Source organism: Leptonotus elevatus, chromosome 9 (genome assembly GCF_054856555.1).
Source record: "Leptonotus elevatus isolate MCC_2025b chromosome 9, RoL_Lele_1.0, whole genome shotgun sequence".
Lineage (NCBI taxonomy): Eukaryota > Metazoa > Chordata > Actinopteri > Syngnathiformes > Syngnathidae > Leptonotus > Leptonotus elevatus.
Window position 1 is genome coordinate 22965545 of NC_141247.1, and position 18537 is coordinate 22984081.

Sequence of the window (18537 nt, forward strand, 5' to 3'; positions counted from 1 at the left end):
GCATATTGGGTGGAGAACAAGCAGATGTGGCTGCTGGCACCAAAAAAGAAGAAGACATGACATCACTTCCAGATGGTTTACTGGTTATTAGCCCACAAAGGAGGAGGAGGGGGGGGGGGGGAGTCAGTGCTGAAAATTCACACCAAATGGCTTTCACAGTCACTGGGACGGACGGCATGGCCACACAATACTTTATTGGGGTTTATTGGGGTTATGGTGGTGAAATAAGGTACTTAAAAGTGTCATGGTTCAGGTTTGCCAAACAATAAAAAGGGAGAGAAAAGCATCGCTTGATGAATGCTGAGAGTGAATGGCATCAATGATATAATTAATCATTCATAATTCATTACTAATAAAACGACCTTTGATTGCATTCACTCAGTTGGCTTGTGACTTGGGTTTCCATGATGTTGGCGTCATTGGCTGGCTTTTCGGTGACTGTCGACGACACATCATCACGCCAATCAATTTTGAGTTTCTTTTGAGCGAGGTAGATTAGTTATGATTTGTTTTTAGCAAATGGCTTTTTTATTTAACCACTGAATTTATAGAAAAAGTTCATATTTAATATGGTACAAAAGTACATAAGATTCATAATTAATAAAATGATCATGGTAAATCGGACACCATATGCGCTTAACAAAGGCTCACATTCACACAAATATAATCAATTAAATAAACTGTAAAACATTACATTTAAAATAAGCTGTAATTATATTAAATTTAACACAAATTATGTTGAAACTACATTACTAACGCAATATATATTCAAATTAATTTACTAAAATTACATTCTATTGAAATTCCTCAATTTAATTTACAGGTCATTATATTAAACTCACTGCAATCATTAATTGTATTAAAATTAATTGACTCAAATTAATTATACTTAATTAATTACAGTATATTGAAATTCCTCAACTAAAATTATATTGCATTTAGTTGCCAATATTAAATAATTATAATTCATTAACTAAAACTACAGAAATAATGGTAAATGTAAATGCATTAAATCAGTGCTTCTACCTGAATCTGTACTTAAGTATCGCTTGTGAGTCCTTCCGCCACCTATGTTGCAGCAAAGAGTTCTGCAGCGTTGGAGCTTAATTCACTCTTAGCGGGTGGCCAAGGTGGAACAAAAATTGCCGCATGACGCATCGGTGTGTGTTTGTGTGTGTGTGCCCCCCCACACAGCTGTAAGACAGCGTGGCGGGGGGCTGATTCACCTCGCCCTCTAATCAGCAAGTGGAACATCAGAGAGAAAATGGTGCGATGTGAAGGACACATTAGCTCCTCAGGGGAACTTTGGACTATCCGCATTAGAAATAAATGCAGCATAAGGTGTTATCATTGGGAATTTTTTATCACATAAAAAAACAAGGTACTCTGTGGTGGAAGGCAATTGCTCTAAGCATTGAGCTAACTAACTTGACTTGTTTGAAATCATGGCTAATAGTGTATTTATTTTGAAAAGTGTTATCTGCTTCAGCATTCCCACAATGAATACGTTTTAAAATCCTGTCAACTGATCAGGTGGACAAAGAAGACAAGTGTGGCGTTTTTTTCCAGCAGTAAAGCAAATATGTTTATTAAGCATTTTTTTTTAATATACATGGGGGAAAAATGTCACTTCATATGATACAGGCAGTAAATGAACGTTGAATGTACATATGAGATATTTATTTACAGTCCCGGCCACCCCAAGATGGCAGACAAAACACTGAGCTGTTGAACTGATAAGACTGCAAACTTTTTTTTTTCCTAGTGGACTGACAGATTTCAGGCCTTGCTTGACAAAGTGTTTGCACATGCGATAGGTCGCCATGATTGTAGTCCTTGGTGAAAATAGCACAGCATGATGCAAAAATATGACACAGCCTGTAACTGCAGACTTAATGAAAAACAGATGACTTTTTTTTTAATTTCGGTCCCTTTTCGACTGACTGAGTGACTGACTGTTTTTTTCCGACTTTGGCGTTCAAGAGTAAAATCCAAACTAACTCTCTTTTCAGCCGTTCCCGTGTCTCTCGCATTTTACCCCTCGGCAGCATTATACACAACAGAACTGCGTTGAGTTTAGCACCAAACAAATGTGGACGATAACATCGTGGATATATTTAAATATTCTTATGCACTCGCAAAAAATATATATTTATACAAACACACAACCAAAAAGAAGGAAAAAAAATCCCATGGGGACAAAAATTTACCTTTGTTATCCTTTTTTGTCATGAAACACAATACGTGAGTCCAAAAATAGCTGCGGGCAACTTGTCGGAACGCAACAGCACCATGGTAGAGCGGAACGTAACAAAAAGTGGCTTTTTTCCAAAATAATAAATACGCTCTCATATCTCCAGGATTACTTTGAACACGGGACAAAAAAGAATATTTGGAGAAAGGCGGCCTATTGATACAACATCCTGGTGTTTAAAACGCCACATGCCCGACAATGAAAAGTAATAGTCACAGACTGCGGATAAAATAAGGATGGGCTTCCAGAGTAAATAAAACAAAAGCATGTCTGTCATTTGACTCTTTCCAAAGTGCATACACTTCTTTTTTTATTTTATTTTATTAAATAGCATTATATTAAATTATAATGATAGTTTTGCACGGAAAAGGCTGTAACAGAATGTAGGCACATTGAGTATCAGTCCACAGAAAGTCTTGAGGCAGGGACCGAACTACCCCCCGATAGTAAAGTTTCCACTTTTTGAGATCTTCCGAACGCCGTTGCTTTAGCACGTGTGACCGTCGGCATTCAGGATGGATTTCAGTGTTTCTCAGGGAGGAAACAAATAGTCCAGATGGAGAAACATTCTTCATGCATGTCTGATTAGATGCAATCCAGCAGCGACTTAAAAGTCAGCCGTTGCGAATGTGCCGTTTGTCAGTCCGTCTGTCTTTGACACCGGCAACTATAAAGGGGTCTCCTTTTTGTAGTTGAAACCGGGGTCCGATCCTTCAATCTGCAGTCTGAGAGCTTGTTTAAGGCTTAGCTCCGTGTCTCCGACGGGGTAGCTCTCCAGGACGTCCTGGTGGTGGCCTCGGTTCTGGGGGGCGCAAGGAACCGACACCCGCCCCAGGAAGACCTGGTGACCCTGTAGGTGGTAGTTGGGGTTGGTCATGATGCCATTGCGCTTTTTCTCAGCGCAGCTCTGTTTGTGGATGAAGAGCTGGTCTTGCTGCGTCGAGCCGCCGATCACCACCTTGCCGACCGATTTAGTGAGAGCGAGACGCTTGTCCATCTCGGTCATTTCGTACTCGAGTACCTGACCTTGCGTGGAGCCACCGTTCTTGGATTTTTTCTTGTCTTGCGCTCCTTTGCTGTTTGCCGTGCCGTTCACAATCTTGGTTCCCTTTGTTGACTTGACACCAGGTTTCAGCAGCGACCAGTCAAAGTCGTTGGACGGCGACGGTGGTGGCTGTTGACCGATGGATTTTGTGGTGGAGGAAGGCGAGACGATGGACTGTCTGCTACGGCTGCGGGGCAGTGAGTGTTGCTGGATTTGTTCGGTGAAGCTCATGCCGTGGAAGCTGTCAATGGGAACTGTCTGCGCAGTGGCGGTGGATGATGTGGTCCTCAGGGACGAGTTCTTGGAGCTCTTAAGGGAATTGTTGGACAGCGATGATTTCTGCCTGTCCACTGTGGAGTCAGGGGATTCCGACGGTGAACTGAACGCGTGGACGACGGGCCCATTGGTGAGACCACGTCCTGTTGACTGCAAATCCCCTGCACCGGTACTACCGGAGCTGCTAGATTTGATGGTGAGCGACTGCATTTTACCTGTCGTTTTGTCTTCCATGGTGTGCACTGGTGATGGATTACTGCCATTTAAAGTTGTGGCTCCATACTTTTCCAAGAGTTTGATGATGGTGGAATGGCCGCCTTTGGCTGCCACCCTCATTGCCGTGCGTCCAAACTGGTCTGCATGGTTTGGGTCGGCGCCATTCTCAAGAAGTATCTGAACCACGTCGATGTGACCCTCCTGGGCGGCAATACCCAAGGCCGTTGCGCCCTGGTTGCATGTGTGGTCGACCCGTGTGCCGTTTTCTATCAGGAACTGGACAACTTTGGTGTGGCCTTGCCAGGCGGCCGACTGCAATGCAGAGCGCTTCTCATTGTCGCAGGCATTGACGTCAGCGTGGTAGTTGATGAGCAGCCGCACCGTTTCCAAATGACCCTGCCAGCAGGACACGTGGAGGGCTGTCCTGCCCTCTGTGTCGCATGCTTCCACGTTGGCGCCATTCTCCAGGAAGTACTCTGACATGGCCAATTGGTTTTCCAGCGCCAGTATGTAAAGCGTCGGGCGTCCGTCGGCGTCCTTGTGGTCAATGTCGGCATCATGGCCAAGCAGAAGCTCCACGATGTCCCGGTGACCTTCCAGTGCCGCCACCCTGAGAGAGTTCCTCCCGTCGTAGCCTCGCTGGTCTATACACGACTTGTTATCTAGGAGGATTTGGACACAATCGTAGTGTCCCTCTTGCGCTGCAAGTATCAACTGTATCCTGCCGTCATTGTCCACCTCCATGCATCGAGCGCCTTGCTCAATCAGGGCTTCACACACTAGCCGGTGGCCTTCAAAGGATGCCATGTGCAGCGGCGTCCAGCCTGCATCGTCCCGGTGGTTCTCATCCAGACCTCTGTCCAGCAGTGTCCGGACCACTTCCACATTGCCCTGAGCGGATGCGATGCTCAGCACCGTCCTACCCTCGCTGTCAATGCTGTCCACCGCCGCGCCCCAGAACAGCAGCGTGTTGACGACAGATGCATGGCCCATGGATGCAGCCGCGAGGAGGGGGGTGCGCCCATTATTGTCGGTGTGGTCTACGTCAGCACCGCCTTCCAGAAGCAGATCTACAACATCTACGTGTCCTTCGTAACCGGCCACCAGGAGAGGAGTCATGCAGTCTTTGTCGCAGTGGTCTACTTCTGCCCCCCTGTCAATTAGAAGACTCACCACAGAAGCGTGGCCTTTACTGGCTGGGACACAGAGAGCTGCCACGGAAAGTGCGGTCCGACCGTCCACGTCCTCATGGTTGACTTCCGCCCCGTGGTCCAGGAGGTGTTCAACTATCTCCCTGTGTCCCATATAGGCAGCGGCGATGAGGGCTGTTCTTCCTTCATTATCGGCCTTGTTGACTTCAGCCCCATGCTGGAGGAGGTTCAGCACAATGTCCTCGTGCCCCCCCCAAGCGGCTGCCCTCAAAGCTGTCCTGCCATCGGCATCAGCACAGTCCACCTTGGCCCCAGCGTACAGCAACGCGGACACCACCTCTGAGTGTCCGCCCCATGCGGCCGAACGTAGCGCCGTCCAGCCGTCGTGATCCGTGTGGTTGATGTTGGCCTCGCAGCCAATGAGGCAGTTGACCACTTTGGTGTGGCCTTGCCTGGCGGCGAGCGTGAGCGCCGTTTGTCCATGGTTGTCCTCCAACTCCATGTTCGCCCCTCTGGAGATGAGCAAGGTGACAACATCGAGGTTGCCGCTGTACGCCGCGTTGGAGAGCAGAGTTCTCGCGCTTGAGTCGCACTGATTCACAGAGGCCCCATTGTCCAATAATGTCCGTATGGATTCCTCTCTCTCCAGGGCCTGTTGTACGATACACGATGCATGGTCGTCTTCGTTGTTGACGTGCGCTCCGGCTTTGACTAGAAGTTGCAAAACCTCCTGTTCCCTCGGTATGGAGGTGGTCAGAGAGTCTTTGGCAGGCGTCCCGTTCCAGACCATCCAAAGAGCCAGATTGAACGGCTCCATCTGCAGATTGGAATTCACTAGGTGAAGCGCGAACTCCTGCACTTCGCGAGGTTTGAGCTGCTTTGCCCGGCAGGTGTAACTCATAGCCAACATCCGGTGTCCCTCCGCGGCGTTGCACAAATATTTTTGTGTGCAATGCTTCACATCCAGCAGCCACTCTGCAAAACTGTAGTGGAAAAGGATTTTGGTGCTTCCAAGACCATTCACCAACAATTTGGAAAGGATGTCCATCTTTTTCTGAAACTCTTCCATTGTCAGTGTGGTGTTTTTGGTCCAGACTGCGTGGTACAATTCCTTGACCGTGATTGGCCTGCATGTTGCCAGGATGACGTTGAGGATGGGCTGGACTTTGGCAAACTGTTTCCTGACAAAGAGTCTCTGGCAGAGCCACAGGTAGAGGCCGTTCAGCGTGCCTGGGATCTCGCGGATCTCGCGCAACATTATGAAGTTCTCCACCACGCCATCCAGCACTCGCTCCAGGTAGAGGAAGCACCCACTACTCTTGATGTGGAGCTGGTTGAGCATCTCTGCCGTCTCCTTGGTGAGATGCTGCCTCAGGGCCTCCTCCTGATCCAGGCGGTGGAGGATGTACTGTTGCACATCCTTGACGATGTAGGCCTTGCGCAGGTCGTCCAGGCTGATTTTTCGGAATCCTGAGTGGAAGAAAAAAACTTTGATTAATGACAAATACTCATAGTCAAAGAAACAATGGCAGTTTTTTACTGTGAAGACTTTTTCCTTCAGCTTGAACCCCTGCGGCTTCTACAAATAAGCAGTGTAAGGATTTTCTCAGTCTCAGGAGTGTCACATTTTCGTCTATTATTAGCTTATTTTCAACTCAACAAAATCATGTGTTCGCATTAAGTGTTCACTTTGTGTTTTTCAATAAAATCTGCACATATTAACACATTTCAAATAACATTTGGATCTGCACAATCATCACCATGCCAAGAAACGATACGTAATGCAGCCTTCAAATTGAAGGTGATCAACTGAAAAAGGTCATTTTTGCTTTATTTTATATGAATGCGCAATATACACCCGGTGGACACACCTGCCTCACAGATCGGAGTTTGAATCTCAGCTTCGGTCTTCCTGTATGTTCTGACTGAACTTGGTGGTACTGCTCCCTCCCACATTCCAGAAACGATTGAAGACTCAAAATTTGACTACAGTAATTTCTGGACTACAAGCCGCTACTAAGTCAGAATCGGCAGGTCAGACTTTTTAAAGATCGGGATCAGTGATTGGCCAGAAAATTGCGATTGGTGTACCCTTACCTGCAACCTTAATGACGACAAGCACTACAGAAAATGGATGAATGGAAATATGTGGCTTATTAATCAGTCAGTCTAATATACCGAATCATACGGTATTTTAAAGCTAAATCATACCCTGTACTTAGCCATTGATTTTGTACTTTTCGGGTAATTAGGCTCGGCTAATCTTCAGTTTCCTAAGGCACAGGATAACCGACTAAAACACATCCTTTCGGAGGAAATGAGCGTGTCATCCCTCTGGCTGCTGGCAGGAGAGACCATCAAGCAGCAGTTAGCTTTGAACTCGGGCAATAAGCAGTGAAGGGAAAACAAATCTGGGCCGAGTAAACTCACGGGATGCTCTTACTGTGGAGGTTATTTTAACAGCGGCGTGCGCATACGTTACAGTTGAAATGTCAACTCAAGTGGAAGAATGACCGCAAGGACGCCGTAAAATGTGAGAAATGTGTCGGGCCAAAACAAAAAGCACGCCAACAGATACACTCTCATATGAAGTAAGAACAGACTTGAGGCGAAGAAATAAGTATCCCCTGCTGAAAGAAAACATGTCGTTTGACTAAATGGCCTCATATTTGGCGGTGCAATCGGTGCAAAGGTTAAGAGCACGACATGAGCTGTGGTTATGAAGAGCTGACGTGTGAGCGAGGGGGCAGGAAAAACATCCCATCGCCTCGTTTATTGTGCACAGTGCGCTTCTTCTATCGCAAGCCTTCTGCTGAGAGAGATGAGGCTTAATGAACGTCTTTAAAAATAATTACTTTGTGAGGATGTTAAGATCTCCACAATGGCTTTCTCCAAGATGCATGTTAAAGCCATCTGTGATCAGTACTCTGGAGAGCATTTCTGCGTGCCTTCGCTTACAATGCCCACGGTTTTCAGGGTCACTGGGACCGGATGAATTGACTGGGGGATTTTGTGACATATCTCCGTGTAAAAGAACGCTTTCCCATGTATAAACATCCAAATTTAAATAGGAGATACATTGATCCTGAACACCCTTCTAGTGAGAAGTGGGGTTTCCATCCACCCATTTTTATTCGAATTTTCAAGAAATGGAAAAATAAAACTGAATGGAAACACTAGAAATTCGAAAAAAGGCCCAACATTTGCAAAAAAGTTTTTACTCTTGGAGGAGGTGGATTTTGAAGCGTCAAAAAAAGGAAAATGCGAATTTTGGCTATGGGAACAGGTTTTGCGAATAAACACTGACATGACTGGATACAGGTCGCATGTTTTGACCGGATATTTGACCGTTACTTACATTTGTAGTAACAAAGCAATGGCGGACAATAAAGTAAGGTATGTTTGGGGGGACGACGAAACATAAATCTTTTTGGAATTAATTAAAGATGCAAATATTAGTGCAATTTTAGAAAACAGCAAAGAAACGCGACGGTTTATCAAGAATCACAAAAGCAAACTCGTATGACGTCATCACACGGGGCAGTCGCTTCCTGTTTTTCTTCTTTTAAATTACTGGTGGATCACATCTATATGGTGTATACCTCCACCTACAGCGGCGGAATCCCCTCTCATTATTCACAAAAGAAGAACAGATGGAAACGTGCATAAGTAGCATGTCCGTTTTGCGCATTTCCAGTAAATTTGTTAAAAAATTCGAAACGATTGCATGGAAACCCCACTACATTTTACTCTTTACAAATTAATCTCCTCACGTATTCTGTGCGTTTTCTAACATCCCACAAAATTGCACCATACAAGTTCTCGCTAACAGGAAAGCAGTTAAGTGTTTTTCCTAAAAATATTTACTGTAAACATGAGTAGATAGTCAGTGCTTCTCACCAATTTCGGGTTACGTCGCCACTGAAGACCCCTTCTAACTGGGTATTGAATGAACATTAAGATATATATATATATATATCATCTGTATATCTGATTGCTTTCCACTTGTAATATAGCCCAAACGGAGATGCAGCATGAGTCAAACTTCTGCCAAAACTGAGACTACTGTTTGGATAGCAGCGAGCTTGTGGAATTTTCCTCCCACGAGGCTAGTGAACCCACACCTGGAGGACGGATAGCAAACACGAGAAGCAAAGCGGCAGTTCCCAAGCATGTAGTGAACTTAAGGACAAGCGATCCAAGACGAGGGATGTGTTCTTGTCTCTCCTTGAGATCGTACTCATCTTACAGATAAAATGAAAAAAATACTCAACTCTAGCTCTTGTGTCATGCTGGAGTGTATGCAAAAAATGACTGGACAGACAAATTCCTATTGTTACATCAAGAACTTCCCTGCACTAAACACTAGTGAGTGTTGATGACAACAAAAACCCAATGACCCCAACCCACTTTCTGCTCATTGTTCCACTGCACCATGTGCCTTTTCCTCCCGACGCCCCCTCCTTTTCTTTTCTTTAGCCGCATGACTTTTTGCTCCAGTTCCTACTCCAAAAATCAATCGAATCACAATAAAGAGAAATACAGAAAGACACATAACCAAAAAACGGTTGCAGATTGCGTTGTTGTGATTACTCAAGTGCCGGCAAATGCAAACTTGGGAGATTATTTACTTGGCATTAGTCCTCATAGCTTTCATCAGAAATACTTGAGTATTACAATCAATCCTCTTTTGTTAATGCATTTCAGGATTTTGAGGTTCTCTTAGGTCAAACTCGTTGTGTACTGTATTGACGATGCGTCCACACAGGAACTTAGTCCGACTGTGATACTCTCCGGACCATAGCCTTCTACGGACATTCTGGGTTTGCGCCAGCTGGGAAAGCCACAAGCTAAGCCGAGGCGAAGAGCCATTAAAGGGCTCAGATGAAAAGTAATGTTTTTCCTTGAAGTGGATTTTAATTGGTTTTATTCACCGAGGGATCCCGTGTGAGCACACAGTCTGCTATGGAGAGATGCTGCGAGCTGCGATATCTCTTCAGCGAAAGAAAATAAAATTGCCTTTCTGCTGCAGACAAAACATTCCGTGGTCACTGACTGTGAGGACAGTCACTTGGAACTATCACAGGAGGGAGGAAGTGGTGGGAGATTGCAACCACTGTGAAGTCAAGACACTGCTATATATGACACTGCTATATATTTAAAACCAATAGAAAATGATAACATATTATTTTACACCGTAACTGTTCTTAAACAGCGAAAGTTGACTGTCACTTTGCATGGTTGTCTGCTGTGAAGATTTTGTTCCTGCCGTAATGTACAAGATCAGGGTTTCCTAAACTTTTTCAGCTCAAATTAGAAATATGTTTTCCCCCTGGTATCAGGATCTCATTTGTTTTTAAAAAAAGTTTTGAAAGGTAGTAAAGGAACATAAAAAAAAACTGATGGCCATTTAAAGGTATTAAATTGTATTTTTTATGCTATGTGCTTGACAAGTCAGGTTTCCATCCAATTGTTTTGCATTTTTTTTAAGCAAATTTACTGAAAATGCGCAAAATGTGACTTATGCCCGTTTCCATCTGTTCTTCTTTTGCGAATATTGAGAGGGGACTCCGCCGCTGTAGGTAGCGCTATACATCACTGACATGTGATCCACCAGTAATTTAAAAGAAGAAGACCAGAAAGTGACTGCACCGTGCGATGACGTATGAGTTTGCTTTTGTAATTCTTGATAAACCGTAGCGTTTTACATCTAAAATAGCATTAATATTCGCTTCTTTCATTAATTCAAAATATATTTCCGTTTTGTCGTCTCCCCCCAAACATACCTTACTTTATCGCCCGATATGGCTTTGTGACTACAAACGTACGTGTGACGTAATATCCGGTCACGTGTGATGTAAAACCTTTCTTTGCGAATTTTGGGCCCTTTTTCGAACTTCTAGCGTTTCCATTCAGTTTTATTTTCGCATTTCTTGAAAATTCTAATAAAAATGGGTGGATGGAAACCCAACTACAGTTTCAATCTGCAAAATAAGAAACCTCTGAATTTGGTTGTATTCGCCACGAATGTAACAAAGTTTGCCAGTTAAAACAGTGCAAGACAACGTAATGTTGGTTTTACAAAAATAATGAGAAGGTGTTATAAAATACTTTAGGATTTCCATAGACCGCCATACCTACAGAAGTGACATAACACAAAACAAGTCAGAATGTGCCGTAGTCTAACATGGCTAACACAGTGCAGTAGTAAAGTCATAATTACAGTAAATATGCTGCCATAAATACAGTATAAAACAATTCAATAAAAAACAGTAAGTGCTGTGGTAATCTAGTTCATTGCACACAGTTCCTAACCCCTTACGTCAGGACCTGCGAAAACCAAGTAGCATGTGGATTTGCTGACATTTTACTCGAACAAACTGTGACCTATTTTAGGCAGGAAACCCTGCATTTGATTATGCCAGTCCAGACTGTATTTTTGACAGAAACACAACTAAACAGTTTCCAGGAATGCAACGCAAAGCTTGGCTAAAGAAGCCTTCCAAAAACTTCATGTCATTCAGTCAACAAAGCCTCGACTGTAGTAGCTGTGTGGTCGGTTTTAGGTTCGAACAATAGTGGCAGCGAAACAAGCAACAAATGCCACATTCATCAGTGTGCGAGATGCAGCGCCAGAGTAAAAAGGCCTCTCAGCCAGCTGCTGCTTGTTACAGAACTGGATACTAGCCACAGGAGACACAGCTCCACGTACAAAAGAGCGACTGTTTGCATTGGAGATGATTTTTTTTTACAAACGACGCCGAGAAACTTGTGGTGTGAGCTCACGGGTCAGTGTTTAAAGAAGAGGTGCAGCGCCTCGAATTGTCAGTGTCCCTTTTTGTGGGACGGCGTCTTAGGTCAACGGATCAGCAAAGAAAACAGAAACCTAAGCCCGGCTGCCCTCAGATGCTCCGGCAAAGCCGTGCGCGACAACGTCTGCTCGACAGCTGCGCCGCTCGCCGCTCCAGCGAACAACAAAGCGCCAAAACTCCTTGACACAAGTATGAGGACCAGAGTCCACAAGGGACTGCAGACAAGTGTGGTTATTTCATTGGAGAGCAATTGTTTTGTTTGCTAAGCGCTCTGTTTATCTCTCTGCGGCTGTTTCTGCAGAGACGGTTGGAGAAAATAATTTTTTCCTGCGCCACTGTGTCACAATCATTCCACTTAATTATGTCGCGCTGCGGGCGACGCTCATGCTCAAACATGCCCTGTGCTAAATTGCAAGCCCGTTTCCAGTCAAACCTGTTGTGGTGTAACTGAACAGGGCTGAGGAGGGACGGGGTTTGGGGGGGTGGGGTACACAAAGCACAACATACAGTTCAGCGGCAGAACCTGTGACTTTTGAGTGACAGAAGCTCATTATGATGCAACGGGACACTGATCTATAAGGCGGGTGCACCTGGTCACTCCAACATATTGCGGAGTTATCGCCGTATCTCACACGGCTTCTTTCAACAGCACAGCTGAGCAAGTTGACAAGTACTCAAATAACCTGCGAGGCCAATAAGTCTTGCTCCATTTGAAAGACGGTATTTTCATAAAACGCAACTGTCTGTTCGCTTGAAACGATTAATGAGACTACTGCGACATGATGGATGGTTTGCATTTTTTTTTCTTCTAATTAAAAACTTGCCATCTTAGACTGGAGTCGTGCCAAAGCAAATTTCTCATTGTGGAGCTAGATGTTATTACAGCATGTAAACTGTAATCATGGATTAATTGATATTGAAGTGTTGATTGATGAAATGGAATGGCGTTCTCATTTTGTGTTGTGTGTTTTTTATACAGTTTGAACTAGTTTACTGAAGCACAACTTTGCTGTGAATAATGGAACTGAATTCTGCTCAAAATACACATCTGTACGTATTATAAATGGCCTCATTTTTAACTACGTATATCAGTACCATTGTCAACCTAAAATAACACAAGCAAATCGATAAGATATAACAATATCCTGACTAAACCCAGTGACTACAAATATACATGCAGCTAATTAGACTTTCGACCCCACGCAGGATCAGAATTCTTACCGCTCGGCCTCGTGTTTTTGTTCATCAATACATTCGCTGATTTCTCTGGTTTAGAGCGTTCTGCCACATGTTTCCTATCACCGGCACAAGTATGCACATTACATTTTATTCACTCTATAAGGACAAACAAATGTCAGGAAATTCTGGAAGCTTTTTGATGCTTCATGGGGAATCTATCCAGACAACAAAAATGAAGGCATAAGGCAGAAAAGATCTACTTGAAAGCAATGAGAGCAAGAACAGACAGCATGTGCCAGGAATTCTCTCTGTATTTATCCATACTAAAGTCTAATTAAGACCTAATTATAACACCCTTTAATTAAAGCATAATCCGACAAGTCTACCTCTGTCTAACTGCTTCAGAGCCCCAGAAACATAAAAACGCTCAGCCTAAGCACTTGGCAGAGAGATGCCACATACCAACGGGCATCACACAGATTGGTCTGCCATGTCAGTGCAGCGGCGTTGGTGGAGAAGATAGACCTGTAATTTAACCAGCCGTCAGACTGCATGCTGGTGAAATTACTGTATTCAGCCAGGATTACGGTCGTCAGATCATCTCATGTGGTAGCCGACTCGCAGCCTGGAAAATGACATCTCGTGCTTGAATGTTGGATGGAAGCGTGCTTGGCGAATACGACTTATCGCTATGATGACATTTTGGGGACTGAGTTAATGCGTCTAAAATGTTAAGGAGACTCATTAAATCATAATCAAATACACTTGTATTATGATTTGTAGGGATAGACCGATAATCTGTCTTGGCGCCGATATTTGACATTTTGACGAATATCGGTATCAACCTTTAAAAAATTTTTTATAATCTGACGTCTGATAAAAAAACAAAATCTAAAACCATTTTGATCTCAGGGAACTATTTATTAAAATTTTCATTTTACTTTATAAGAGATGATGCTGACCCTGGGAACCGTTTTTGTTCGACATTTAAACAAAGAAATGCGAAAGTTTAAGATTTCAGGTATTTTTTTTTATTTCTGAAACAAATATTTACCTTAGAAAACTAAAGCTATGGTATTTACCTTTTTAAGACGTAATGATAACCTCGGAAGCTCCATAAACATTTTGTTAGAAATTCTATTGGGTAAGATAAAAAAAAATAAAAAATAAAAACATTTTGAAAAGTCTGAAATATTGTTGTTCAATAAACAAGCTTAAAGTCATTACAACAAAGTCTATTGTTGGGGAAATTGTACAACATTCCCCCCTGATTATACACATCCCTATACACATTTAAACATATTGTCAAACTTTTAAAATCATTTCTTGATATAAATTACATGTATTCATTTTGTTTCTTTCACTCCAAAACATTAGTGTCATCCAAATCCTCATCATATTGTGAAAAAGGTACAAAGGTTGTCCTTTCTCCTTCATTGTGTTGTGTTTTTTATGAATGTCAGTTTATTGAACCTGACAGCTATTTTCCAAGAGAATTCTCTTTTGGTGTTTAAACAATAAATTCACATTGTAGATTATCTTCCCATCTCCTAATTTGTCAAATCTGTGTAATCCCTGATGAAGTGCTCAATTTGTTGAGCTGCAATCTGTCTTTCTTTCGTGTTGGTATACGTCTCCATCATCGAAACAAGTGATTTACGGACGACTCAAGCGCGTCTCTTGGGGGAGCATTCCTACAGTCTAGAAGAAGTAAAACAACCTTGTTGCTTTATGACTATTTATGTTGTCAGCGTGCCAGAAGCTCTTGTGGTGACCTCCAAATGAGGCGGCTGACAAAAAAATAAATAAAAAATTGCAGACAAGAATGTATTTACAGGGAGATGTTAAAAATGACATTGACCTTTTTTCTTAAGATTCCACTGCGGGCCTCGATGACAAAGGACATTTTTGGGAGATACAGCGGCGCTTTAAACAGACTCTTCTCCTTTGTGATTGTCTGCAGTAAATCTGTTGTGTCTCTTGGCAGTTTGGGCGAAAAAGAACAACGCGCCATTCACGTCGGCGGGCACGGCGAGGTGAACGCTGTGATTCACGCTGTTCCCAGGGTGGGCTACGTAAGCTCCCTCTGACAGGAGACCCAGCTCTGAGTCGCATGCCGTTTTTACTGCACAATAGATAGGAATTTAGAATGGCTTCTCGTAGGGATGACTAAAGAGCTGTAAAACATGACGTGGTGGAAGACCACCTGATTAGTTTTGGGTCAAACAGCCATAAACTGTCATCCTAGGAATCCCTCCCCAGTCGACATGCCTCACAAGATGAGTAGCGGCCGCACGCTCTCTGTAGCATTCTCCAGCCTGAGCTTGGAATATCGCAGAGTTAATTACAGCTGTGATTCATTACTGCAGGGAGAGGCGGTGGTGGTGGGAGGGAGGGAGGGGGGGGTTGCTAATATGAATATAAATGTGCGGCTAGTTCAAAGTTTGTGCAAGGATCAAATTGGCGTAACAAAACAAATGATGGATGTCCTGATTGGGGAAATTAACCTCATTGAACTCGCTCTAACAGTGCAAAGCTGGAATACTCTCATGTAAAGAGGGTTTCGGGACAGGTTCTTATTCATAGCCCCAGTTGCACTTCATCTCAATAACTGCAGTCAACAATGTTCATATTAATTTCACTGATATGAAACACTTGATTATTTTGATTATATTATAATTATCTGGTCAATCTCTACCAGGCTGCATTGCACTAAATAATAGCAAAGTAGTGATAGACCGATATGTTTTTTTCAAATACGATACCGATATTGACTATTAGTAGTCAAGGAGACTGATAACCAATATTCCAACCTGATATTCATTTGCAGTAAAAGAGAAAATATTAGTGTCAAAATAAAAATATTTTTCTTTTAATTTTAATAACATTAAGAATCGACAGCTTTGTCTAAAAATTATAACAAAAATTGCAGGGAGCTTCCAGGGTCATCAGCATGTGTTAAGCTAAATTAAAAACTAGGCAAGTAAATAGTTCCCTAAAGATTTCTAGTGTAAATGAAGTTTTCCCAAATTTCAATATAATTTTTTAATTAAAGATAAATAAATAAAAAGTGTCAGCCTCATTTTTATAAAGTGGAAATTTAAAGAAATCCATAAATGAAAAGTTCCCTGTATCTCACTGAGCAACAAATGCATGCAAAATGCGAATGTAGCCAATTAGTTTTTTTTTGTCAGGGTGCCAATGCCGAAATGCCAAATATATATATAAAATGTATGCTCTGTCTCCTGTCTTCAAAACAAGACTGTTTCTATCCATCTGAGATTTTGCAAGGTTTAAAGAGCCCTGATAACAGCCTGCAGGGTGCTGCGTTGCAGGAAGTAAACTTTCAAACGAACAAATTGCTCACAAATGTTTCAACGGGGAAGAGGGGGGGGGAAGAAGGTGTATGAATAGCTCCAGTGCATTCTGCTCACTCAGGTGGATGCCTTTTCATTTTCTATCTACCCATCTCTCCAGTACCAGAAAGCCACCCACTCTTCATAGCCAGCTCTGAAAACATGAAAAGACTTTTCATCAAGGGTTTTATGTCTTTTCTTTTTAATAATGGCCAAAAATGAGATACATTTTGCAGAAATTATACCTGTGGGCTCTTGGTATCCAGTCAAACGTAGCGAAAATTAGCAGGGGAAAAGATGGGGGAATGTTATTTTTTTCTAAAGTTCCTGACTTCAACTGGAGACGTTCAAAGTTCCGGAGACTCAAAGAAAAATCCCAACAGTTGGGAGGAGCACAAGTAATTGGACTGTTCACCGCCACTTTTTTAAATCTCACACCCACTCGGTTTGAAGAATCTATATTTCAAAAACCGTCTTATTTGCGAGCCCCACTTGCATGTCCCCGCCCTCTCGTTTGGTCTGCCTTCTGCCCTCGGGGCCTTGTGAAATTGCCGTGCACTCAACTCAACTCCTGACCAAAATTGCCACCTAAGTGTTTCCACTCCGCTGCCCCCATCGAGGCTGTACAGTAGCACTGCACTCAGTTGAGGGGGAGGCGCTGCAAAAACAGCATGTTCTCCATAGTTTTGCTACATACAGTTTTTTTTTTCCAGTCTGAAAATTCCAAGCTCGACATGGAGGAAGTCTGGAGCTTTATCATAAATGAGTGAGCATAACACGCGAGTGCCCCAAATTTGCACCCTAATCGTCACAAACAGAAGCGTCTTTGTTGGCAAGCCGAGCGGATGCGAGCGAGGCATTCTACTGCTGCAGGACTCAGAAAAGCCTCATTCTTCCTGCTCTGGTCTCAGAGGTGTTGAAAAGTTCCCAGAGCACATTCCAAAGCGTGAGATGGACACAAGGAATAACAGTTGAGCAAGGGAAGAAGAATCCAAAGTTGTGCTCCCCTAGGGGACTGGGGGGGAAATAGAGTCATCTCTGTCAGGAACAGTCACTTCCGAGTAAAGCTTGATAGTATGTGTCAGACTCCCAGAGACAACTGCGCTTCGTCTCCTCACAAGGATTCTTATAGTCATGGTCTCGTGGTTATGAGTTTTATGCAAACCTTATCCACAAAACCCCAAACCATCGCCAACCCAGAATAAGTCGGCCTCGTAAAACATTTTCTGAAGAGGACACTCAAAGGTGAAATGCCTTAACGCCCTTAAAATGTGGACCACATTTTCTGGGAAAATACGATATAAATGTCGACCATATCAAATGATGGGCCGCTCACTGAATGAATTGTGCTTGACCTTGGAGGTAGCACTATATAGGGGGTCGTTGGTTTACAATGGTTGCGACGTATAACATGGAATCAGTTTGCACCACTTCCAGGGTGCAAGCAAACCACAGGAATCAAGGTACTGTTGTGATGTACCGAGAAGTAACTTTCAGTAGCAATACAGGGAGTCCTCAAGTTACAACGGAGATCCGTTCCTACGCCGGGAATGTAACCCGAATTTCGACTTAAGTCGAATTTCACAGTTAAAGTCAATATTTACATCAAAATACTCGCACAGTAATTTAAAAAAAAACATTTGCGTGGCCCGGTATAGCCGGAACCAATAATATTTACGTAATTATTGTACATTGTCTGGGCATCACAGTCCAAACAGGATATTCCAATCCAGCGCAAATGACCAAGTAATTGAGAGTAACTCGGTCCGCCACGCATGTAAACATGTTACCTCGATTGTGTCAGAAACCGGAATTCTGACCTTAACCCGAATATTGACTGCATTTAAGCGTAGTCAGTGATTTGTGTTCCGACTTAAGTACACAATTGAGCATCTGTATGTCAGTGTCAGAGAAACATAACACTACTGTAAACCGAGGACCCCCTGTACTTAAGTGGCCTGTTTAAGATACAGTACTGACTGACAAAAATGTACTTCTGATACAAATGAATGCAGGCAGGCCACAAAAATGGGTAACGCTATTTTGTTTGTGTGCATGCCTGCAAGAAGTAAAGTCATTATCGTAGTCAACTCAAAGCGGAAGACTGAATCCAGACAAAACAAAAAGTGCTGCTAAAAGCATCCGCAAAGGAGGACAGCAAAGGCTATTGTATACAATGCGGAAACGTGTCAGTGCACAAACTCAATAAGAAAATAAATGAGGTGCTCCAGCAGATCCAGGAGCAAAC

The 18537-nt window shown here is 43.2% G+C and overlaps 1 protein-coding gene and 1 long non-coding RNA gene across 4 annotated transcripts in view; one reads left to right on the forward strand and one right to left on the reverse strand.

Moving 5' to 3' along the window:
- The window catches only part of LOC147168850 (uncharacterized), a 47447-nt gene that overhangs the window by 18878 nt on the left and 10032 nt on the right, over window positions 1-18537 (forward strand). The gene's annotated exons all lie outside the window — the stretch shown is intronic.
- The window catches only part of ankrd50 (ankyrin repeat domain 50), a 31992-nt gene continuing 15027 nt past the window's right edge, over window positions 1573-18537 (reverse strand). For all 3 annotated transcript variants that reach the window (XM_086084484.1, XM_086084486.1, XM_086084485.1), the window contains exon 4: window positions 1573-6412. In XM_086084484.1, the coding sequence (XP_085940610.1) occupies window positions 2922-6412 (3491 nt within the window). In that variant the 3' untranslated portion in view covers window positions 1573-2921. The remainder of the gene's footprint in view (window positions 6413-18537) is intronic.